The sequence below is a fragment of the Heptranchias perlo genome, chromosome 6 (assembly GCF_035084215.1).
Source record: "Heptranchias perlo isolate sHepPer1 chromosome 6, sHepPer1.hap1, whole genome shotgun sequence".
NCBI classification, from domain to species: domain Eukaryota; kingdom Metazoa; phylum Chordata; class Chondrichthyes; order Hexanchiformes; family Hexanchidae; genus Heptranchias; species Heptranchias perlo.
The window spans coordinates 13,267,552-13,294,200 of record NC_090330.1 but is presented as its reverse complement, the minus strand read 5'-3'; the positions used below and the strand labels follow the sequence as shown (position 1 = coordinate 13,294,200).

Sequence of the window (26,649 nt, the reverse complement as noted above, 5' to 3'; positions counted from 1 at the left end):
GGAAATGGCATTAAACCCTATCTGCCTTTTCAGGTAGAAGTAAAAGATCCAGGGCACTATTCGAAGAAGAGCAGAGAAGTTCTCCTGGTCTCCTGGGCAAAATTTATACTTCAATCAACACCAACAAAAACAGATTTAACTCTTTATTCATTTCATTTGCTGTTTGTGGGACCTTGCTGTGTATAAATTAGCTGCATTTCAAAGGTATTTCATTAGCTTTAGGATGTCCTGAGGACATGAAATGCACCATACAAATACAAATCTTTCTTTACCACCATTAATACTTGTAAGGTCACTACATGTCTGATATAATAAGAAGAAAACTGCCAAGGCTGGAAATCTGAAATAAAAACAAGCAATGCTAGGGAAGAAAGCTGATGGGTCACATTTGAAATGTTAAAATTCCTTTTCTCTTTCAGATGTGGGATCAACTTACTGGGCACTTCCAACATTTTCCATGTTTACTCCTTGTATACTCACTAACAGAATGAAGTTTGTTACATGTCATTGCAGTCTCCACAATAAACTGCTGAGATTATATGGGTTCTTCCTGATCTGGCATTCCCAGTGAGGAGTAGCGCTCACAGGGAGCAACTCTCGGGAAATCGTGGCATGCAGCCCATAATTTTCTGTCCATTGACTGAAGCTGCATCAGTTTGGCAATATTAAGTGTGGCAAAACAGCATGGAAAGAAAGAACTTACATTTATATACGGCCTTCCTTGTCCTCAGGACATCCCAAAGCACTTCACAGCCATTGAATTGCTTTTGAAGCATAGTCACTGGACTGCTTTGTGGGTAAACGTGGCAGCTAATTTGCACACAGTGAGGTCCTATAAACAGCAATGAGATAAATGACAATGGGGTAGAAATTGGTCTGCGTTGCACCCAGTTTTCGGGCATAAAACCGGCGCAAAGCTTACCAATTTAGCAGTGGGACGGCCTGTGCCCAATCTGCGCAGGCATTGGTCCCACTGCTAAATTCGTGGGGGCTTTTTTTTTGGTGTCCCAGGTGGGCCCTTAATTATGTAAATTCGGGCCCCATCAAATTTCTTGGTGATGAGCATGACTGAACTCAGGATTCCTCAGTGGCCGCCCGTGACAGGTAGGTGAAAATTTATTTTTAAGAAAAAAACGCTGCTGTTGAGATGGAGGCCCAGGATTGCTCCCCGACTCCATAGGAGTCGCAATCGGCACCCCCCTCGTTGCCTGCTCCAAACCTCCTCCCGGAACTTACCCGAGGGTTGCTGCCAGCGAGACAGGTGGCCTGACATTGGTGTCTTCACTCGGGCGAACTGTGGAGGTACGGCCAGCTCGGAGTATGCTGATGATGAGGCCCCATGACCATTTTCCATCGATCCTCGGGCCTCTCGGTTCAGGTGCACACTGGTCACGTAGCGCCAAGTCTGTGCCCGATAATGAGGCCAGACCATAATCTACCCCAATCTGTTTTGGGTGGTATTAGCTGAGGGATAAATGTTGGCCAAGACACTGCAGAACTCACCTAATCTTCTTCCAATAGTGCAATAGGATCTTTTACATCAATCTGAGAGGGCAGACGTGACCTTGGTTAATATGTCTCATCCAAAAGACAGCACTTCCAACAGTGCAGAACTCTCTCAGTACTGCACTGAAGTGACAGTCTAGATTATGTCCAAGATACCGGTAGTTGGGTGAAGACAAGGGATTGCTAAACCAGCCCTTGCGTCCTGCTGATAAAGTGTTATTATGCTTTTGAAAACAGTCAAGTAACATCATGCTTACTATAGGTTGGAGATTATATTTATTAAAGTTATGGTATGAATGTTTATTACTTTCGTACCAAATTCCTCTCTCTGCTATTTTAACAGGGGAGTTAACCTACTTATTTTAATTGGCTTAATGCCTCCATTGAAATAGAGGAAAGAGGTGGTTGATACAAGCAGCCAATATGTTTTTGCACGATAATATCGCTTAGAGTAATTTCCAGACTTAGATATTTAATAGCGCATTTTCAATTTTAAAATGGGCACTCAATCATCCATTCAATGCATTTTAATTTAATCTTGAGCGCAAAGTTTCTGCATTTTTCAGCAGCACTCATAAAATGAATTGCACATCTGCCGAAGCTATTTCCTGTCATTCTGTCCAATTAACAATAGATTTTCCATTGCTTAGTGAGATTCATGAATTCAAACTGGCGCATTCATTTTCCAATTCTGATTAACCTTTGTTACAAGAGAGGCTTATGCATGCTCTTGTTAATTCTCCATCGCTCGCATTCCCTGTAAGGTTTTGCATCTGCCTCATCAAGTTGACTCAATCAATACTCGTCTGCTTAAACAGGTGTCAGTCTGGTGCACTATATCCCTGTGCAGCTGGGAAAAAAGCAATCAGCAGCGATAACGTCAGGTCTCCAATCAATAGAAGCTGACAAGAGTTGAGGTGATTAGGCCGGTGTTGTAACTAGTTTTTTCTTTTCTCCTGTCTGCCACATATTGTGCCACGTTTCAGCCAGCCCACACAGCTCAACCTTATTTTAGGAAAGAAAATAGCTATTTAAAAATTAGTGATAGCACTCCGAGAATATGAAAATGGGAAAAGGGTTCGACTTGCTTTAAACAAAACTTTTATATTGTCAAAACTTCAAAAATTCATTTTTGGATGGATCAATATTACCTCGTAGGAAATTGTGTGTAACAATTTAAAGGAATTTTAAAAAATATATATATTTTTTCTCACCAATTTTCTCCCCTCCACTCCTGAAGGCATTTACTTCTTGCTGAGATAACTGTTCCATAGACAACTTTCAGTAGCCAAATGTGTTCAACCATCCTAACGGGATGATATAACATAAGCCCCAGTGGTTGAGTTAAACTGGTCCTTTTATGGACTACAATAACAGTTTCTATCTATATTGTGTTTTTTGTAAAGATCTGCAGATGGTTTGAACAACAATTCTCAGGAGAATGCAACATGTCTCAAGCTTTATTCAAATGTCTGTTTTTGGGTTGAGGACATATGTTTTTACGTCAATTCCATCTCCGACCACTAGATATTCTATACAACTTTAATGTATCATTACATCTCCCTTTCTTTCAAGAAACTGAATGTTTCTTTTTACCAACTCAAAATTCAAATTAGTGCAAAACTGTATATGGAGATCATTATTGTATGATTTTATTACCAAACAGGTAAACTATCAATTTAATCTATCAGTGATTTTTGGATTCTGGTTGGGAATCTCTGTTCTGGTTAACTTTTCCTATTCTCTGTTCTGGTTCACTCTTTCTATTCTCTGTTCTGGTTCACTCTTTCTATTCTCTGTTCTGGTTCACTCTTCCTATTCTCTGTTCTGGTTCACTCTTTCTAATCTCTGTTCTGGTTCACTCTTTCTAATCTATGTTCTGGTTCACTCTTCCTATTCTCTGTTCTGGTTCACTCTTTCTAATCTATGTTCTGGTTCACTCTTCCTAATCCTGTTGTTCTGGTGTTTTAATTCCTTCTTATGGCTCTTCTTGCACTGGCTCCAACCTTTCAGACATTTTGATGAGATCCCTTCTGTTGCTGCTGCTTGGGAACATGAACTCTCATTGCATCTCCTGGTAGCAGTATTCCTATATCTTTGCTTGCTTTTGCTACACTTGAGCTATTGTGAACTCCTTTGAGGACTCTTGGTTAAAACAGTCATTCTGAGGTAGGAGTTGTTTTCATCCTATGGCCGATCAACAATTGGGCAGCTGAAGCAATACCACCTCTAGGCATGTTAAGATAATCAAGTAGGGCTAAATGTGCAGCTTGAACTTATACTTTCTTCAACAAGTTTATTTTTTTTGCAAATTGAACAGCTTTCTTGGTATTCCCATTGGACTGTGTTACTCTGATGATGAGTTTGTGTGCTTGATTCCATAGACTTTGCTAAATTTTCTGAATTCTATATTTGTAAACTGTGTTCAAATGATCTGAACCGACTTCATCTAGGATACAGGATACAGAAAACCTACATTATTAAAAATAGATCGAAGCCATCAAGAAATTGAGAAAACCAAAAGGTTGTCAAGAGAAGTCTTCTTCAGGCCTGCTACATTGGCTCTGATTGCAGATCTGGTTAGATGCACAATTACATTTGAACTCTTGGGGGATGATCTTAAACCCCGAGAACGGGTGGGAGTTAAAAATAGTTGTTTTCGGCTGCAACCCGGCTTTATTTCCAGGTTTAACGTCGGTGCAGAAAAGGAGAAGCTTTGCACTTGGAATGCAAAGTCGGAAAATTTTGCAGTTGTGAACCAAATAAAGCAACTATTTTCAACTCCCACCCGTCCCCAACCTACCCGTTCTTGGGGTTTAAAATCACCCCCCTTGGTATTGATTAACTTATTAAATAATTTTTTTAAGTGAGAAGTATTCTACCTTGATTAAATACACATATTGATTCGAATGAAATTCATATAGATCGGTTCCAACTTTCTGCCATGGTCTCCTAGGAGTGCTATGTGCTTCCATTGGCTTGTTCCACACTTCGTTTCTATATATGTTACATGTCAGATATTAACTAACCCCATCTGCAGTTTGTCCTGACGTACCAGGCTGATGCAGACATCCCCCGTCACACATCAGGATTTTTGAAATCCTTTGTGGCTTTGATGTATTTTACCAGCAGAAGTTCTATCAATCAGTCAACTTTTTGTACTGACTGGGTCTTTCTTAGTTTCTGTTTTAATCCCACTTAGTCTTGCTTGCAATATCGGGAGACAGGATATCACGCACACAGATATTTGATCATCTTTGTCATCTTGTGTTGTCAGTTTTGGGTAGGTAGTTTCAAATCAATGTGTCAGCTATGTGGAGCTCTGTACATTTCTTATACTCTACTGTCAAACTATACTTTCGCAATTTAACTCGCATACTCTGTTGTCTTGGTGTGGGCTCATACAATGGTTGATTCATAATTATTTCCAATACATCATTTTGTGCATACACATACTGGTGGAATTTGTTGCACCCAAATAATGCAACAGCCACTTTTTTCTCTATTTGAGCATTCAGTTGGTATAAATTTGGATGCTACATACACAGTGGGTTCCGTCCTCATATAATACCATACCAAATGCCAATCAATGCTAATCCTCACTGGCTTGCTCACCTCACAGTATTTCAGTGCCGTGGTTTCGGTCACTAGACATTGCAGGACATGAAACCCCCCATCATGCTCAGGAGACCAGTGCTCTGCTGAGTTTGCTTCAGGTTGCTTTCGTAGTTGTTTCTGTGCCATTTGACAAATTAGGGAAGGAACTTGACTAATTTATTCATCATGCCAAGACACTGTTGCAGGTCTTTTTTGTTAATTTGTGTTTTCAGCTGTTTGATTTCTTCCACCTTTTTTATCCATCGGTTTTAAGTCCTTGTTGCTATGCATCCTCTGTGACTGATGTCATGCAATTTAGCACAGCAATTGCAATCCATGATCTGTTATTGACCAGCTAGTTCTGATTTTTTGTTTCATTGTATGAAGTGAAATCTTTGCTCCACTCACACTGTTGTTTTGCTGCCTTCTGTTGCTCTGCAAGTACCAACTGTTTTCTATAGAACTAGACTTGGTCTCAGTAATCTGTTTCCGAATTGGTCATCTATTATCCTGACTACAGTTCTGTCTTTAATGGGGCTGTCTACGAGGATCTGTATTCACAAGACTTGGCTTTTTTCCACAAATCTATTACGTATTAATCAATGCTTTCTGCCTGAGCTTGAAGCCTTGTGTTAAAAACATGTCTTTCATAAGTAATATTCTTCTGAAGTGTGACATATTCCTCAAACTTGTCCCATTTATCTTTTCCTTTACTATACATAAATGTATTACACATCTCTACCACTTCTGGGCTGAGTATATGGTGTTTTTATATCAATCCCACCTCTGACATACTAAATACTTTATACATCTTTAACGTATTGCAACGGGATCTTGATAAATTGGGCCAGTGCGCCGATGAATGGCAGATGGAGTTTAATTTAGATAAATGTGAGGTGATGCATTTTGGTAGATCAAATCGGGCCAGGACCTACTCCATTAATGGTAGGGCGTTGAGGAGAGTTATAGAACAAAGAGATCTGGGAGTACAGGTTCATAGCTCCTTGAAAGTGGAGTCACAGGTGGATAGGGTAGTGAAGAAGGCATTCAGCATGCTTGGTTTCATTGGTCAGAACATTGAATACAGGAGTTGGGATGTCTTGTTGAAGTTGTACAAGTTGTAAGGCCACACTTGGAATACTGTGTACAGTTCTGGTCACCCTATTATAGAAAGGATATTATTAAACTAGAAAGAGTGCAGAAAAGATTTACTAGGATGCTACCGGGACTTGATGGTTTGACTTATAGGGAGAGGTTGGATAGACTGAGACTTTTTTCCCTGGAGAGTAGGAGGTTTCGGGGGGATCTTATAGAAGTCTATAAAATAATGAGGGGCATAGATAAGGTCGATAGTCAAAATCTTTTCCCAAAGGTAGGGGAGTCTATAACGAGGGGGCATAGATTTAAGGTGAGAGGGGAGAGATACAAAAGGGTCCAGAGGGGCAATTTTTTCACTCAAAGGGTGGTGAGTGTCTGGAACGAGCTGCCAGAGGCAGTAGTAGAGGCCGGTACAATTTTGTCTTTTAAAAAGCATTTGGACAGTTACATGGGTAAGATGGGTATAGAGGGATATGGGCCAAGTGCAGGCAATTGGGACTAGCTTAGTGGTATAAACTGGGCGACATGGACATGTTGGGCCGAAGGGCCTGTTTCCATGTTGTAAACTTCTATGATTCTATGATTCTATGAACATATTATTACACTGATCATATGGACAACTGTTTCAGAGCGCAGAACATGGAAGATAGCTAGGCAGAAGACAGCAGTTGAAGGATTTTGTGGTCGGGGAAGACTGAAGGGGTAATTGAAAAGATAGATTTGTAGGAGGTTTGTTAAAGGCAGTGAGAGAGGTAGCAAGGCAAAGTGACTTAGGAAGATAATTCTAAAGAGTCAGGCTATAGTGGCTATAGAATTTGTGCTCAAGTTTCTGGAGTGGGGTTGAACTCACAACCTTCTGACACAGAGGCAACAGTGCTCGCACTCAGCCAAGGCTGACACCTATATTCCACTGCCAGCTATTAGTAGGCATTCACGTATTTATTTTAATGCACTATGAATGAGTTAACCATTTGCTCATGAACTTTGCCAATTGGAAAAAAGATGCTAAAGAAGCAATGTGTGCCATTGGGGAATATGTTGCACAAAACAGAACACAACACCAATCAGTGTTAAGCCTTTACTTGTCATTATTAAGGGTTGGACATTAAAATAATGCCAGGTAATTAATGCCACTAAACTCTGTTCTCACGGGATATAATATTTGGAATATCACGTATCAGGCTGGCATTGCTAGTATTTTTTCCCAATTCCCCATCCCTTTTAATGCTGATGGGTGCTAGCAGCAGAAAACAGGCATTGTGCTTACATCAAGACTCATTTGATCATCTCCTACTTGAGTTCTTAACTTGTACAAGTGTATCATGAAGGGATTTGACAGTGTAAATAAGGAGAAACTGTTTCCAGTGGCAGACGGGTCGGTAACCAGAGGACGCAGATTTAAAGTAATTGGCAAAAGAACCAAAGGTGAGATGAGGAGAAATTTTTTTATGCAGTGAGTTGTAATGATGTGGAATGCACTGCCTGAAAGGTTGGTGGAAGTTTCAATAATAACTTTCAAAAGGGAATTGGATAAATATTCGAAGGGGAAAAATTTGCATGGCTGTGAATAGGACAAGGGAGTGGGTCTAATTGGACAATTTTCAAAGAGCTGGCATAGGCACGATGGGCCGATTGGCCTCCTTCTGTGCTGTATGATTCTATGATTAGAAAAAACATGAATCATGAATATTGGCTCTATTCTATACGGTTATTTCCATTATCTCGAAAGGGTGGAACTCCTACAACCTGGAGACTTTTCAAATGCAAGCTTGATATCATTTGATCATTATAATCTTGATTTTCCTCATCATCTCTCTTGTTTTCAACCCTTGATAGCACTTTACACTTTGGGCATTGGTCCTTCAACTAAGTTTGTCAAAAATAATATTTTAAAAAACTGGCGTTGACCAGTTTTAAATTTTGCCCGTGTAACAGGAGGGGAAGGAAAGAACATCAAGTGTCAACTTTTATCATTGTGTAATACAATTTTAAAAATCTAAATTATATATGGGCGTGTGAAACTCAGAGTTACACTATTAAGGAATAACATTAACGAATTGTACGTTTTATAATTTATATATAATGCAGACCTTGTCTATTAAGTGAAAATGTTAAACCTTATCTGTATGAAAGTTGGCATATAAATAATGAATTATGCTATTAGACTTGATTAACATGGGCAAATTCAATTATTTATACCTTACCGTTCCCTGTAATTTAAAACCCATGTCCTGTCTGTAGGAAACATGTCTACGACCATCTTTGATCCAACGTTAGGAGAGCAGTGCACTCTGACTTATCAAACCCTAAAATGTCTACAAACTTTGGTGAGAGGTGGAAGTGTGGCTCAGTGGGATATCCGCTCACCACTTGGACCTCCCTATGTCCTCGTTTCAACTCCTGGAGTTGGGGTGTGGTGGAGTGGGGTGGGTTTGAAATCCACCTTCAGCGAGGACACAAAACGGGCAATACCAGATTGGCCACCCATCATACAGTGTGCTTGATTATCCTTTCCATTGACTTCAAGGCCAGGTGGGGTGTATAACGGGCAGCAGATCTGCTACTGCCAGTTTTGTGTTCCCACAAAGTTGAATTTCACCTCCAAGGACCTTTAAATATTCAGGGTGGAAGCCCATGCCTGTAAAGGCACAGCAGAAGCACCTGCCATACTTTGCCATTCTGAGAGTGGGAGCCCAAAGCCCAAATAAAGCCGAAGAACAAAAATAAAAATGTTTTTTTTTTACTCAACAGCCCTCTGTGGCCCCTCTACCGACCGCATTCAATCCTTCGGGGATTGATTGCCATTTTCCTTATCTATTGTAGGCCCCAATTAAGATCCAGAATGCGACCCCCTGCCCCAAGTTGCCAGACTGGGGCAGGCAGAAGAAGCATCCACCCCTTCTGGATTACAGAGGTAGCTTTAGAGGGGCAAAAACCCAGTGGATCTGAGTTCCACCCCAAATTGTGACCCCCACAACTCCGCTGCAATTGTCCCCCCTTGCAGAGTGGAATTTCCACCTTTTTTTTTATTCGTTCACGGGATGTGGGCGTCGCTGGCGAGGCCAGCATTTATTGCCCATCCCTAATTGCCCTCGAGAAGGTGGTGGTGAGCCGCCTTCTTGAACCGCTGCAGTCCATGTAGTGACGGTTCTCCCACAGTGCTGTTAGGAAGGGAGTTCCAGGATTTTGACCCAGCGACGATGAAAGAACGGCGATATATTTCCAAGTCGGGATGGTGTGTGACTTGGAGGGGAACGTGCAGGTGGTGTTGTTCCCATGTGCCTGCTGCTCTTGTCCTTCTAGATTGTAGAGGTCACAGGTTTGGGAGGTGCTGTCGAAGAAGCCTTGGCGAGTTGCTGCAGTGCATCCTGTGGATGGTACACACTGCAGCCACCGTGCGCCGGTGGTGAAGTGAGTGAATGTTTAGGGTGGTGGATGGGGTGCCAATCAAGCGGGTTGCTTTATCTTGGATGGTGTCGAGCTTCTTGAGTGTTGTTGGAGCTGCACTCATCCAAGCAAGTGGAGAGTATTCCATCACACTCCTGACTTGTGCCTTGTAGATGGTGGAAAGGCTTTGGGGAGTCAGGAGGTGAGTCACTCACCGCAGAATACCCAGCCTCTGACCTGCTCTTGTAGCCACAGTATTTATATGGCTGGTCCAGTTAAGTTTCTGGTCAATGGTGACCCCCAGGATGTTGATGGTGGGGGATTCGGCGATGGTAATGCCGTTGAATGTCAAGGGGATGTGGTTAGACTCTCTCTTGTTGGAGATGGTCATTGCCTGGCACTTATCTGGCGCGAATGTTACTTGCCACTTATAAGCCCAAGCCTGGATGTTGTCCAGGTCTTGCTGCATGCGGGCTCAGACTGCTTCATTATTTGAGGGGTTGCGAATGGAACTGAGCACTGTGCAGTCATCACAACTCCACAACTTTGATCTTAAACACCAAAACCTGGGCATTTGGCTGTGCGATGTTGAACAAATACTTAACAAGTTTGTATCAAATTCTCTGCCTGCCTTAACAGTTTTGTTTTTGTAGCAAAGAATTACAAATCTGAATTCTGGGTTATAGGAGGAGCCCATAAGACAACATTGGTGCAGTCAACCAGGCCCTGGACTTGGGGGAGGCCTGCAGTCTGTGCAAACCCCAGAGCTCTATCCTGCCGTTTCCAGTTGTCCATGGGGAACATGATGAAAGTGTTTGCTTTAGCAAACAGAGACAGCTGGTCTCCCTGCAGTTCCAGCTCCTTGTGCTTCCTTCCACCTGCTGCTGCTACTCCTCATCCTCTAGCCAGAATGGAATTGCTAGAAGGATGCCTTTTTTTTTGAGAAGAGTGCATTGCCAGTACCCACTTAAGATTTCAGAAGGTTATCCAGGCACAGCATGCACTTTAAAATTGAATGACTTATCAAAAAATACCAAAAGTTCCCAGCAAAATGTCTCCCAAACCTTTGCAGCATTTGAAATGAGAGCAGGTGAGGATCCTTTTAAGTAACGCTGAAAATAGTTGCCTCCCAACCTGTATCATCCATGACTTGTGGGCATATTGAGGTAATACTGGTGGCAGCACTTCCATACATGCAAATTGTGTTGGAGCCTTAACTGTGTCCTTTGATCCCTATTTGAATATGTTCATTAGGCCCCCATCTGTTTCCGGTGGCAGCGCTGGACACTTAAATTGAGGTCGGCCTTCAGCAGTCAGTTGATGTTTTTTTTTGTCCTAATTCTCGGCATGTTACCGCCCTGCTTACAGGTGTAAACGGGGCAGAAGTGAGATGGAAATCAGCCCTGTAGCGTCTCACTGAATTGGGTCTGGAGGGAGGTAGGGTGTGGGAGAGTCACTGTCAAAGTAACTTTTGAGTAAGTGGCGATCCGGTTGCTCTGTTGAAAATCGAAATGTCACTTTGTTCTTCCTTTTTTAACAATAAAAATCGATGAATTGTGATGCATCAATGTGGTTAAAATTAACAAAAGTGCGTTATTTTTAATGTAAAAATTCAAAAATGTTTACGGGGGACCCTGCCCCTAGAAAGGTACTACCAAGTTTGTACATCTGACATTTAAATTCTCCCTTTCAGACTTCCATGTTTTTTTTAATTCCTCGAATATAAGTAAAGGAATGTTAGTGGTTATTTCCATCTTCACTGCTTGTATGGTAAACTGGGTGGCCCAGATTACCTGCCCATTATCAAACCCACCCAATTTTCATTCCCATTGAGATCACGGAGATGAAAACCAGACAGATTCTATAATGGCCTGGCAATCTGCTCTGCCAGTTTACCATATTGAAGGTGAAAATTGCCTCTGTTGTATACACCCATGACTTAAGGTACAAAGCTTGTGTAAGTACGAAGGGTTTTGATGGAGTAGATAGGTAGAAACTGTTTCCGCCAGCAGGAGGGTTGGTAAGCAGAGGACACAGATTTAAGATAATTGGCAAAAGAACTAGGGGGAAGATGAGGCAAATTTTTTTTATGCAGTGAGTTGTTATGATCTGGAATGCACTGCCTGAAAGGGTGTTGGAAGCAGATTCAATAGTAACTTTCAATCGAATTGGATACACACTTGAAAAGGAAAAAAATTGCAGGACTATGGCGAAAGAGCAGGAAAGTGGGATAATTGGATAGCTCTTTCAAAGAGCCGGCACAGGCACGATGGGCCGAATGGCTTCATTCTGTGCGGTAAGATTCTGTGATTCTAGAAATACTAGCTTCCGCATGTGTTTGACTTTACCTGAGTAGCTTAGTGGGTGGATGCAGCACCTGGTGTGACCCTGAGCCATACAGACCAAAAAAGTCCCAAACTCAATCCCCAGTCTTTGTTGAGATAGTTGATCTCAACTTGATGCGTGTAGAGGGACTAAAATTGGCATCAGTGCCCCTAAGTTAGTAAAAGAAAAAATCAATCAGGGTTCACTCTCCTGGTTGGTGACCCCTGCAGTAAGGTATGTGCTGCTGTATGGAAATTTGATGAGGGCAAGTAGCCTGGAGTAGTACTGGATGAGCAAAAATTTCCTCCAACTAAATATTGGGAAGATCGAAGCCATTGTCTTCGGTCCCCGCCACAAACACCATTTGCTAGCCACTGACTCCATCCCTCTCCCTGGCCACTGTCTGAAGCTGAACCAGACCGTTCACAACCTTGGCATCCTATTTGACCCTGAGATGAGCTACGGACCACATTTTCGCTCCATCACCAAGACCATCTACTTCCACCTCCGTAACATCGCCCATCTCAGCCCCTGCCTCAGCTCATCTGCTGCGGAAACCCACATCCATGCCTTTGTTACCTCTAGGCTTGACTATTCCAATGCTCTCCTGGCTGGACTCCCATCTTCCACCCTCAATAAACTTGAGCTCATCCAAAACTCTGCTGCCTGTATCCTAACTCGCACCAAGTCCTGTTCTCCCATCACCCCTGTGCTCGCTGACCTACATTGGCTCCTGGTCCAGGAACGCCTCGATTTTAAAATTCTCATCCTTGTTTTCAAATCCCTCCATGGTTTTGCCCCTCCCTATCTCTGTAACCTCCTCCAGCCCTCCAACCCTCCGAGATCTCTGCACTCCTCCAATTCTTGCCTCTTGCGCATCCCCGATTTTAATTACTCCACCATTGGCAGTCGTGCCTTCAGCTGCCTAGGCCCTAAGCTCTGGAAGTCCCTCGCTAATCCTCTCTGCCTCTCTACACCTCTCTCCTCCTTTAAGACACACCTTAAATCCTACCTCTTTGACCAAGCTTTTGGTCACCTGTCCTAATATCTCCTTATGTGGCTCAGTGTCAAATTTTGTTTGATAATCGCTCCTGTGAAGCACCTTGGGATGTTTTACTACATTAAAGGTGCTATATAGATGCAAATTGTTGATGTTGGATTTGAGGTAGTGGAGAGTCAACATCTTCAAAGGGAAGGGGGAAAATTGAGTACCCGAGATGGCGGCGGGGTGGGGGGGTGGGGGTAAGAAAATGGGTGGGACAAAAAAAAACATAATAAATATTGAAATCAACATTGTGTTTCCTATTCCTTCACTTTTTGTTCCTGAAGGATTCACTGGTTCAGCAGAGCTGGAAAAAAAACAAAAAAACACCATCTCACAGCACACAAAAAAACCCTCATAATTCGACTTCTCAAAGATTTGTCGCTAATAATTAGGTCCCTTTGTATAAAGAGTCTTCTCCAGCTGTCAGATACCCTGACTATGATGAATTATTGGGGGGAAGGCTCCGTGCATTGGACTACATTTTCAGGAATTCATTTGCAGCACACTTTGATGGAACGGCTTCATTGTCTCTTGTTACTAAAATAGATCACCTTTCAGAGTGCCCTAATACAACACTGTCACTCACCTCCTAGACAGGCTCCCATCGCCAGTGCTAAAATCAGAGGTTTCACCGGCAGGTTTACATCAGTGTCCTGACTCAGATTTAACAGCACGGGAATCTATCAGAACACAAAAAAAGAGGACAACGCAGTTGAAACCAATTTTAGATCCAGTGAAGCTTAACCTATTACAAAAGTGATGAGCAGCAATTAAAATGTGCTGGCTCTTTGTGCGTTTGGCATCTGTTACAGATTTCAAAGCACAGAGTTAGCAGATCTCCATGCCTCCACATACCAGGCCCATAAATGTGGTCATTTTTATAATGACAGCAGTGCACTAAGCAGCACTTATTGAAAAAAAATTACTTTTTTATTAATACCTTTTTTTTAAAAAAAAACTTTTCAGCTTACTATCCTCTAGTGGTAGGAGAAGGTTGTGAGGAGATTTGATAGGGGTATTCAAAATCATGAAGGATCTAGACAGAGAGAAACTGTTCCCATTGGCGGAAGGGTCAAGTACCAGGGGGCACAGATTTAAGGTGACTGGCAAAAGAATCAAAGGTGACATGAGGAAAATAATTTTTACGCAGCGAGTGGTTAGGATCTGGAATGCACTGCCCAAGGGGGTGGTGGAGGAAGATTCAATTATGGCCTTCAAAAGGGAACTGGATAAGTACTTGAAAGCAAAAAATTTACAGGGCTATGGGGATAGGGTGAGGGAGTGGGACTAGCTGGATTGCTCTTGCGTAGAGCCGGCATGGACTCAACGGGCCGAATGGCCTCCCTCCATGCTGTAATCTTTCTATGATTCTATGGTTCACTGTGATTGTCTGTAGCTTCTCTGAAATTACCTTTTCCATGTGTGTATACATATAAATGATTCTCAGTGGAAGCCAGTTTGAACAGCTGCACAGGGGGGAAGACACTGCTGCTGTGCATCCAATACAACAGAGTTCAAACCATTCACCAGCACAATCCTATTTTTGGGTTCAAACGCAAAGTGCCTGCAGGGCAGCTATAACCTATATATAGATTGTGCAATCAAGTGACCGCACCTGAATGCACCAGACGGATTGCAAAATAAAATAGACAAAATCAAATGGAAATTTGTCTCATCTCAAGAAAACTTCTTTACAAATTCAGCTGAAAATATATTTTTTTAAATGCACAGAGCTGAACCTCAGTGAGGGTGATTGTACTGGTGAATGCAAATAACATACTAGTGAAAGGAGGTAATTGTACTGGTGAATGCAAATAACGTACTAGTGAAAGGAGGTAATTGTACTGGTGAATGCAAATAACATACTAGTGAAAGGAGGTAATTGTACTGGTGAATGCAAATAACATACTAGTGAAAGGAGGTAATTGTACTGGTGAATGCAGATAACATACTAGTGAAAGGAGGTAATTGTACTGGTGAATGCAGATAACGTACTAGTGAAAGGAGGTAATTGTACTGGTGAATGCAGATAACGTACTAGTGAAAGGAGGTAATTGTACTGGTGAATGCAGATAACATACTAGTGAAAGGAGGTAATTGTACTGGTGAATGCAGATAACGTACGAGTGAAAGGAGGTAATTGTACTGGTGAATGCAGATAATGTACTAGTGAAAGGAGGTAATTGTAATGGTGAATGCAGAAAATGTACTAGTGAAAGGAGATAATTGTACTGGTGAATGCAGATAACGTACTAGTGAAAGGAAGTAATTGTACTGGTGAATTCAGATAACGTACTAGTGAAAGGAGGTAATTGTACTGGTGAATGCAGATAATGTACTAGTGAAAGGAGGTAATTGTATTGGTGAATGCAGAAAATGTACTAGTGAAAGGAGGTAATTGTACTGGTGAATGCAGATAACGTACTAGTGAAAGGAGGTAATTGTACTGGTGAAGGTCTCCTTATCTAAGGAAGGATATACTTGCCTTAGAGGCGGTGCAATGAAGGTTCACTAGATTAATTCCTAGGATAAGAGGGTTTGTCCTATGAGGAGAGATTGAGTAGAATGGGCTTATACTCTCTCTGGAGTTTAGAAGAATGAGAGGTGATCTCATTGAAACATAAGATTCTGAGCGGGCTTGACAGGGTAGATGCTGAGTGGCTGTTTCCCCTGGCTGGAGAGTCTAGAACTAGAGGGCATAGTCTCAGGATAAGGGTCGGCCATTTGGAACTGAGATGAGAAGAAATTTCTTCACTCAGAGGGTGAATCTTTGAAATTCTCCACCCCAGAGGGCTGTGGATGCTCAGTCGTTGAGTATATTCAAGACTGAGATCGCTAGATTTTTGGACTCTAAGGGAATCAAGGGATATGGGGATCAGGCAGGAAAGTGGAGTTGAGGTCGAAGATTGGCCATGATGTTATTGAATGGTGGAGTAGGCTCGAGGGGCCGTATGGCCTCCTGCTGCTCCTATTTCTTATGTTCTTATAAATGCAAATAATGTACTAGTGAAAGCAGGTAATTTGCTAGTGAAAGGAGGTAATTGTACTCATGAATGCAGATAATGTGCTAGTGTAATGAGATAATGAACTAGTTAAAAGAGGTTACCTGTGCACTGTATGTAATAACATCATTAACGTGTTTAGAATGAATGTGTTTATAATTTCATCATACATAGGAAATATCCTGGTACTAATCTTGATAGGCAGTCCAGTCAGTAAAAAATGTTTATCCAATTTTTAAAAAAAATGATTTGCTCTTGTTAAATATTCCATTAGACTTGAAGTGAATAGAAGCAGATTAAAACTTCCGTGTATGGGCAGCAGCTTTGGAGAACTTTGGTACAAATTTAAAAGGGATGCAGGAACAGAGAGACCTGGGGGTTCACATACACAAATCTTTGAAGGTGGCAGAACAAGTTGATAAAGCTATTAAAAAAAATATATGGGGCTCTTAGCTTTATAAATAGAGGCAATGGGCCCGATTTTAGCAGGGATGCGGGTTCTCGGCGGATGGGCAAGCGGGCGCGTGGGTAACGCGCCCGGTGAAATTAGTGGGTTTCCCGCGCGATCGTAGCAGGCAAACCACTAATTGGATTCACTTACCTGCTCCTCCGGGTTCCCCGCTGCTGATCTGCACGTCGGGCGGGCTGCGCATGCGCAGTAAGATCTGCCAGCTGGAGGCGCTCTATTTAAAGGGGCAGTCCTCCACTGACAGATGCTGCAACCAATAGCAAAGATGACTGCATGGAGCAGCCCAGGGGGAAGGCTGCTCCCAGTTTAATGATGCCTCACCCCAGGTATCAATACATGGGGTGAGGAGGAGGGGGAGGACAGAGATCTTCCACCCGGCGGGCGGGAGGAAGCGGCCCGCCTCCGCCACCAGGAAGGCCTGGCTCGAGGTGGCAGAGGGGGTCACCTGCCCCACCAACATATTGCCCACCTGCACACAGTGCAGGAGGCGGTCCAATGACCTCAGTAGGTCAGCCAAAGTGAGTACACGTAGTCTTTCCCCTACACTCCGTCTGCCACATCACTGCCCCCACCCCACATCTCCTTCGGCACTGCCAACACTACTCACTCAAACCCCATCCTCATCTTACCTGCACCTACTCACCTCGCCAGTACTCACCCCGCCACTACCACACAACCCAATCCTCATACAATCTCATGGCTTTATCCCATACTCACCCTCTCGTGCATCTCTCTCACGGCCAGCCTCACTCAACCTGCCACCACCTGTGCTGCAGCCACAGGGCATGCATCACATATGTGCAGTAGGCAGCGTAAGGCAAACGTGTCGTGAGCATGAAGGGGATGCACAAGGGTATTTGAGGGTTTGTCATGGTTGTTACTTATATTGAATTTCAGAACAACTCACATCACACATTATATTGGCACCACTACTGCCATGTCTTCGCGAATCTTGTCCGGAGTTTGTGCAATAATGCCCGCTCCTGGGTATCACTATGAGGACCCACCACTGATGCCACCCATTGTGTTACTGCAGAGTGGGTGTAGGTGTATTTGCAGGGCTCTTCTGCGCAGACGACTGAGAGACATCGGCGATGTCCCCAGTTGCACCCTGGAAGGCTGTGGAGGAGAAGTTCGGGAGGGCAGTGGTGACTTTGACAGCGACAGGTAGGAAGATGGTGCACAGGCCAGCCAGGAGCAGCTCGGCATGAAAGAGGCTGCAGATGTCCACGGCTACATGTCGAGTGACTCTGAGCCTCCGTGTGCACTGCTGCTCAGAGAGGTCCAGGAGGCTGAGCCTCGGTCTGTGGACCCTGTGGCGAGGGTAGTGCCCTCTGCGACGCATCTCTCTCTGCGGTAGCCCTCCCTCCTGCTGTACAGGTGGATGTGTCACAGCACTCTGTTGTGGAGCTCCACATGTCAGAGGTGGACGGCGTGGATGGCGAGGCTGGTGAGGCTGGTGATACTGTTCGCCCTCCGAGGAGGTCATGACTGCAGCTACGGCGGCCCCCATCTGCAAGATGTACATCTGGGGGGTCCGCAAGGTAGGTACATGTCTCTGGACCCCGGGGTAATTGTGCAGGTTGGTGACTTTGACCGTCAGGAGGAGGGTGGTGGAGGCCAAACTTTGTCCCAAGTGACAGAGTGGCCTCCTGCAATGGGTGAGGGTCTCCCCCCACCCCACCTGTCAAATGGACCTTTGCAGCTGCCACAGGCTGACAGCTGCAACACGTCCATTCAAGCTGGGAGTGTTTCCCCCAGTGTGGGAAACAGTCCCATGTTGATCAAAAATCACACACAGTCCCTTAATCAGGTCAGTTAATGACCTGAAATACCAAACTAAATATTGTCAAGTGGCATCCCGCTGGCTTTAATTGCCTGCGGGATTCCCACCAGCGGGGGCTGCGCGCGCATGCCGGCGCGTCAGCGGGGAACCCAGAAGTGGGCGGGATCGAGGCGCGATCTGGTCCCGCTCCTGGATTTCGCGATTTTCGGGGCCCCCCCGCCGAGAACGCACCCGATAGCGGGTGCTAAAATCGAGCCCAATGAGTGTAAAAGCATGGAAATTATGTCAAACCTTTATAAATCACAGGTTAGATCTCAGCTAGAGTATTGTGTCCAATTGTGGGCACCACACTTTAGGAAAGATGTCAAAGCCTTGGAGAGGGTGCAGAGGAGATTTACTAGAATGGTTCCAGGGATGAGGGCTTTCAGTTATGTGGAGAGACTGGAGAAGCTGGGATTGTACTCCTTAGAGCAGAGAAGGTTAAGGGGAGATTTAATGGCGGTGTTCAAAATTATGAGGGGTTTTGATTGAGTAGATATGGAGAAATTGTTTCCATTGGCAGGAGGATTGGTAACCAGAAGACACAGATTTAAAATAATTGGTAAAATAGCCAGGGGGGAGATGGGGAGAAACTTCTTTACTCAGCAAGTTGTTATGATCTGGAATGCACTGCTTGAAAGGGTAGTGGAAGCAGATTCAATAGTAACTTTCAAAAGGGAATTGGATATATACCTGAAAAGGAAAAATTTGCAGGGCTATGGGGAAAGAGCAGGGGAGTGGGACTAATTGGTAGCTCTTTCAGAGAGCTGGCACGGACACGATGGGCTGCATAGCCTCCTTCTGTGCTGTATGATTCTATGATTCTAACTAAAGATGAATGCTGAATTGAATGAGTTTTCTCAAAGTTGGCTTGGTAACCAAAAGCAAAAGACTGAGATACAATGCTGGGAGGTCAAATTTGGAACTTGGCAAACTTGTATTTATTTAAGCTTTCCTATCTGAGAGCCAAGTCTGGCATCCTCGAATTGACTTACCATAGTGGCTGTAAAAGGAATATTATCTATCAGGGAAGACGCCAGGGCAGAGACCCAAATGACTAGGATTATAGCGATTGAGAGTCGTTGGTCTTCTGGAACAGACTAGTGTGGAGAGAAAGTGAAAAAAGGGAGCATTAATTTAGAAAAGCAATAACACATCAGAATCCCAAAGATACACAAAGCCAACACACCCGGACGTCCCATCGTATCAGGCAACGGAACCCTGTGTGAGAACCTCTCTGGATACATCGAGGGCATCCTGAAACCCATCGTACAGGGAACCCCCAGCTTCTGTCGTGACACTACAGACTTCCTACAAAAACTCAGTACCCACGGACCAGTTGAACCAGGAACACTTCTCACCACGATGGACGTCTCGGCACTATACACCAGTATCCCCCACGATGACGGCATCGCTGCGACAGCATCAATACTCAACACCAACAACAGCCAATCTCCGGAAGCCATCCTACAACTCATCCGCTTCATCCTGGATCACAATGTCTTCACCTTCGATAACCAGTTCTTTACCCAAACACACGGAACAGCCATGGGGACCAAATTCGCACCCCAATACGCCAACATTTTCATGCACAAGTTCGAGCAGGACTTCTTCACTGCACAAGACCTCCAACCAACACTATACACCAGATACATCGACGACATTTTCTTTCTATGGACCCATGGCAAGGAATCACTAAAGAGACTACACGATAACATCAACAAGTTCCATCCCACCATCAAGCTCACCATGGACTACTCCTCAGAATCAGTTTCTTTCTTGGACACACGAATCTCCATCAAAGACGGGCACCTCAGCACCTCACTCTACCGCAAGCCCACGGACAACCTCACGATGCTCCACTTTTCCAGCTTCCACCCTAACCACGTCAAAGAGGCCATCCCCTATGGACAGGCCCTGCAAATACACAGGGTCTGCTCAGACGAGGAGGAACGCGATGGACACCTACAGACGCTGAAAGACGCCCTAGTAAGAACGGGATATGACGCTCGACTCATCGATCGACAGTTCCGACGGGCCACAGCAAAAAATCGCATAGACCTCCTCAGGAGACTAACACGGGACGCAACCAACAGAGTACCCTTTGTCGTCCAGTACTTCCCCGGAGCGGAGAAACTACGCCATGTTCTCCGCAGCCTTCAACATGTCATCAATGAGGACAAACACCTCGCTATGGCCATCCCCACACCTCCACTACTCGCCTTTAAACAGCCACCCAACCTCAAACAGACCATCGTTCGCAGCAAATTACCTAGCTTTCAAGAGAACAGCGTCCACGACACCACACAACCCTGCCACGGTAACCTCTGCAAGACATGCCAGATCATCGACACAGATACCACCATCACACGAGAGGACACCACCCACCAGGTGCATGGTTCATACTCCTGTGACTCGGCCAACGTTGTCTACCTCATACGTTGCAGGAAAGGATGCCCCAGAGCATGGTACATTGGCGAGACCATGCAGACGCTGCGACAACGGATGAACGGACACCGCGCAACAATCGCCAAACAGGAGGGTTCCCTCCCAGTCGGGGAACACTTCAGCAGTCATGGACATTCATCCACCGACCTTCGGGTAAGCGTACTCCAAGGCGGCCTTCGAGACACACGACAACGCAAAATCGTCGAGCAGAAATTGATAGCCAAGTTCCGCACCCATGAGGACGGCCTCAACCGGGATCTTGGGTTCATGTCACGCTACACGTTACCCCACCAGCGAACAAATGTTATCTGTTTTTAATATAATGGGTCATTTGCTGGCTCTCTCTGCCTTCCGGATGTTTCTGCCTCTCTCTGTGTTTTTTTTTCTCTGTTTTTTTTCCCTGTTTGTTTTTTTGTTGAATGTGTATTCGGGGGTTCTGCAGGTAACACCTCTCTGTCTGAACACGGTGATTGCCTTGGCAACGGGCAGTTGCAGGGGCAGTCTGTAAACACCATGTATTGTTCAATATGTATAAATGCGTAGGCTTCAAGGAGATCTTGAAACATTTGCCTGAGGAAGGAGAAAATCTCCGAAAGCTTGTGAATTTAAAATAAAATTGCTGGACTATAACTTGGTGTTGTAAAATTGTTTACAATTGTCAACCCCAGTCCATCACCGGCATCTCCACATCATGACATCAGAATCAACCAGTTTGGAAAGGCAGAAAATGCTGGAAATCCTCAGCAGATCAAGCAGCATCGGTGGAGAGAGAAACAAAGTTAATGTTTCAGGTCGAGGACCTTTCATCAGTTCTGACGACTTCAGGTCTTCAACCTGAAGGGTTAACTCTGTTTCTCTCTCCATAGAAGCTGCCTAACCTGCTGAGTGTTTCCAGCATTTTCAGTTTTTCTTTGAGATTTCCAGTGTCTGCAGTATGGAAAGATAATGGTTCTGTCGCATTAATGAGAAATTACTGAAGTCCACAGTTAGATCGAGGCTTGGGGAATATGAAGGATATATTTTGCGGATCTGAACATTTCAATTTAGAAATAATCCTGTACCTCCGACCAGAATTGAAGACTTAGGGTTCAATTTTAAAAGGGTGGCAGGATGGCAGCCGGGGGAGGGGGGAGGGTCAATGGGCACACGGCAAACCCGAAAAATAAAAACTTACCTTTCCTCATGTGATCGCGAGGTAATTGATGCTCATTAATCTTGTTTCCAGGTTGCACGCCTGGCAGCCAGCCTGATTGACAAGCTGGCTGCCGACAGCAGCTGGGAGCAACAACGCAGAGGAGGGGGGCGCGGGGGTAGAAAGAGAGAGAGAGACGTCATCTGGCGCTGCAAGAGAGAGTGGGGGAGGAGGAGGGCAAAGATCGTGGGGGGGGGGGGGGGGGGGCCATCGCACATCTGAGCCGGGGTGGGGGGGAAGACATCGGAGTGGGGGGGAGACGTCGGACATCGGAGCAGGGGGATGCAGGTGTGATCGTATGAAAGGTAGGTTTATTTATTTTTTTACGTTATGAAATGTTATTTTATTTCATTTATTTACTTTATTTTTGCCCGATCCGGCCCTTCATGTCTGGTTTCACCAAGAGTGAATCGGAGGCCGTGGGAAAGTTGAAAATCGTTTTAATACCCAATATGTAAGAAATAAAGTACCTGAAGTACCCGAGGTACATTTGCTTCTTTAAATATTGTCCCGCCGGCTTTAATTGCTGGCGGAGTTCCGGGTTCGGGAAGGCGCGCGAACCCAGATGCGTCTGTGTGAAACTCGGAAGTCGGCACGTTGGAGCCGGGTTCGTTTCCCGCTCCTCATTTCCCTGATTTTCGTTGCCCCCAACGCACCCGCACTTCCAAATTAAAATTGAGCCCTTAGAATTGGCGGAATCCCGGTGGAACTAGATTTCCCTCCCATTTTCCGGTCTTCCAACCTGCAATTCACCGTACCTCTGACTGGAGCCCGATTGGAATTTTGGACCCGACAGGTCAGTAGATATGGCCATAAAAAGGAAAATGGGTTTGTATCGAATATAAAGCAAAGGAGGTGATGTTGAACTTCTAAAAGAACTTAGTTAAGTTAGACCACATTTGAAGTATTCCGTGCATTTTTGGGCAGCTGACTAGAGCAAAAATAGAAAAGCAATGGAACATGTTCAGCACAGATTCACTCGGAGGTTACCAGAGACGAGGGGGTTACAGTTATGAAGAGAATCTTCAGAAGTTAGGGCTTTTTTTCACTAGAGCTAAGAAAATAAAGGGGACTTGAAAGAGGACTTCATTGTTATGAAGGGTTATGATAAAATAAATTATGATAGATTTTTTTTTAGTGGTTGGCCAGATGGCCCAAGAGAGCATAAATTTAAGATAATTGCAAAAGGAATTAAAGTGGAGGTCAGAATGAAATTCTTTACAGACAGGGAAGGGTCCTTAAATAGGCATTAGACCCCCTCATTAACACATTTAAGGGGCCGATGGCTGTTTAAGGCGGCCACCCAGGACTCCTGCAAAGCGCAGATCAGGCACGGGACACTGTGTCCCGAAATTGGTCGTTTTGTCCCCTCTCTTCTGCCCATAAAATGGGTGCAACGAGGACCAATTTCTACCCCAACAATTTTAGATAAGCTAGCTGAAAATGGCACTGGAAGGAGGTGAGGTGCTTCCTCAAAAGGAGGAGGAGAGGAATCTACAGCATGGTTAAAATGTGCTATTCTCTGCCACAAACTACTGTGAAAACAAAGTCCATGAAAGCGAATTAAACAGTTTAATGAAACTGGAGAATATTAAAGAATAAGGAGAGCAAGGAGTAGGATTAGACTAGGTGGCTTGTGTGTAGAAAAACATGATGCAGTCTGTCCCTGTTCTGTAACATTCTATGATTCTGTGAATCAGTTCACACACCTCCTAGGGCACAGTTGTGGGGTGACATTAACAGAGTCTTGAAAGTAGGTTACCTCATCATCTTCACAGAGTCTCTAAACTGTCTGTCTTTCAGTTGTGTTGAGCTTCAGTGAAACTTTATACCTTAAGGAAGGTAATGATCCAGTATTGCCCATCTCATTTGTAATATCAAATCTGTTTCTTCCATCACCTGCATTCTACATTAGCCTTGAACACCCCACTCTCCCAGTTGGAAAAGGCCCATTTTTGGTCGTGCCGGGTGGGTGGGTGGAGGGGGCACACAGAGCACAATCCCTGCTCCTAAATGGTGAGGCCTGAGGTGCCTCCAATATTGGGCCTCGGGCCTCATTTCCATCAAGCCATCGAGGAATGAAGAGCCAGCCGACAAAGAGTGAACAAATATCAGGCCACCGCTAGCAACCCTCAGGCAAGTGAGGACCACGTCTGGGGGGGGGGGATCGGAGGCCATGGGGGTAGGGAGTTTGGAGGCCTGGGAGAGAGATCGGAGGCCGGGGGAAGAGATTGGAAGCCGGGTCGAGGGGAGTGGCAGCGATCAGGGGTGCGGAAGGGCGGATTCTTTGAATGTGGGGTCGAGAGGAGCTTGTCTGCTGATGTGCAAATCATAGAGTTCAGACAAGGCAATGTCATCGGTCCTAAATTCCATGACTTTGACCTTTCATCCGTCTTTCCGATTGTGCATCACTATATAACAGGCACAGATGCCAGGATTGGCTCATCAAGACGGAAGTAAAGAAAGAAAAACTTGCATTTATATAGTGCATTTCACAACCTCAGGACACCCAAAGCACTTTACAGCCAATGAAATACTTTTGAAGTGTAATCAATGTTGTAATGTAGGAAATGTGGCAGCCAATTTGTGCACAGCAAGGTCCCACAAACAGCAGTGAGATAATGACCAGATAATCTGTTTTTTTTTTAATTGATGTTGGTTAAGGGATAAATGTTAGCCAGGATACTGGTGAGAACTCCCCTGCTCTTCAAAATAGTGCCATGGGATATTTCACGTCCACCTGAGAGGGCAGATGGGGCCTCGGTTTAACGTCTCATCCAAAAGACAGCACCTCCAACAGTGCAGCACCTCCTCAGTACTGCACTGTACTGCAATCTAATACAGAGAAATGAGATTTGGCAGAGGGAAGGTTGATGTGGATTATGTGCCAAATGAGAATGTACTTGAGGTATCAAAGCAGGAGCGAGATCTTGGGGCTTTAGTGGGCTAAACAGCCGAGCTGTTGTAGAACCCATCTGATTTCTACCCCCATTGAAATTAATCATAGAATCATAGAAGTTACAACATGGAAACAGGCCCTTTGGCCCAACATGTCCATGTCGCCCAGTTTATACCACTAAGCTAGTCCCGATTGCCTGCACTTGGCCCATATCCCTCTATACCCATCTTACCCATGTAACTGTCCAAATGCTTTTTAAAAGACAAAATTGTACCCGCCTCTACTACTGCCTCTGGCAGCTCGTTCCAGACAATCACCACCCTTTGAGTGAAAAAATTGCCCCTCTGGACCCTTTTGTATCTCTCCCCTCTCACCTTAAATCTATGCCCCCTCGTTATAGACTCCCCTACCTTTGGGAAAAGATTTTGACTATCTACCTTATCTATGCCCCTCATTATTTTATAGACTTCTACAAGATCACCCCTAAACCTCCTACTCTACAGGGAAAAAAGTCTCAGTCTATCCAACCTCTCCCTATAAGTCAAACCATCAAGTCCCGGTAGCATCCTAGTAAATCTTTTTTGCACTCTTTCTAGTTTAATAATATCCTTTCTATAATAGGGTGACCAGAACTGTACACAGTATTCCAAGTGTGGCCTTACTAATGTCTTGTACAACTTCAACAAGACATCCCAACTCCTGTATTCAATGTTCTGACCAATGAAACCAAGCATGCCGAATGCCTTCTTCACCACCCTATCCACCTGTGACTCCACTTTCAAGGAGCTATGAACCTGTACTCCTAAATCTCTTTGTTCTATAACTCTCCCCAATGCCCTACCATTAACGGAGTAGGTCCTGGCCCGATTCGATCTAATGGAATGTAAATCAAGTGGTTTACAACAGACGGTTGATCCACTCTGCCAGATTACTGGCTAGATGGTGAAGGTGACAATTGTTCCCTGCGATTGCTAATGCCTGGCTCTTTACGCTGCTGCAGGCATTTAAAGCCTAGATTATAACTTCTCCACGCAATAGGGTTGCCAACCCTCCAGGACTGCCCTGGAGTCTCCAGGAATTAAAGTTTGCTCTCCAGGACACTGCTGCGAGCAAAACCAAAAAATCATTGGGGCGTTAAAAAAATGGTGTGTTTTCATCATTTTCTTTGAACAGTTTTGCTTCTTAGTTATAAAATTATTTGGAGATGGGGGTGGGGAGGAGGGGGTAATGCTGTTTGACTGGGTGAGGCGGTTGGAGGCAGGAGGTCATGTGATGAAACCTCCAGAAATACATCCAATCAAAGTTGGCGACCCTGCCGCGCAAGGCTCGGGTTAGGATTGCAGTCGGGCCCCGATGATGTCATCGTCTGATCTGCATATTTAAAGACATCAGACGGGTATCCCGCACGCCTGCTAAGATCAGCAAGTTGAAATAATTACATCCCCCTGGAAGGCAGCGGGATTGGAGGGAGGGGGGGAGGAGGGAGTGGGGGGGGGAGGAGGGAGTGGAGGGGGGCATAAATCGCTGCCTTGATTTTAACTGTCAGGCGAGCAGTGTTAAAATCAGGTCTTTAATTTCTCTAGCAGTACACCATTTCCCACCACCAAACAGAGAAGTTCTCAATCAAAGGCACTGACAATGCCAGGAGCTCTCCTTAAATATTTTAATTAGCCTGACCCCCAATTGACCACAGTTAACTTTGCCAAGCCACATAGCAGGCTGGCAAGAAGGCTCTCCTGCTTTCAATTTGGAAAGACAAAAATATTTTTTAAAACAAAAATGGCAGGGAGTTTAAAAATGAAATTTGGTAGACTCCCCGCTGTAGACCGCACTACTTGTGACCCACCCACCATCAC

At 44.6% G+C, this 26,649-nt stretch overlaps 1 protein-coding gene across 1 annotated transcript in view; it reads right to left on the bottom strand.

Annotated features, from left to right (window-relative positions):
* oca2 (oculocutaneous albinism II) overlaps window positions 1–26,649 on the bottom strand; it is a 386,742-nt gene that overhangs the window by 75,838 nt on the left and 284,255 nt on the right. The window contains exons 20-21 of the mRNA XM_067985374.1: window positions 19,250–19,354; window positions 13,545–13,638 (exon numbers count right to left, since the gene is read on the bottom strand). Of these exons, the coding sequence (XP_067841475.1) occupies window positions 13,545–13,638; window positions 19,250–19,354 (199 nt within the window). The remainder of the gene's footprint in view (window positions 1–13,544; window positions 13,639–19,249; window positions 19,355–26,649) is intronic.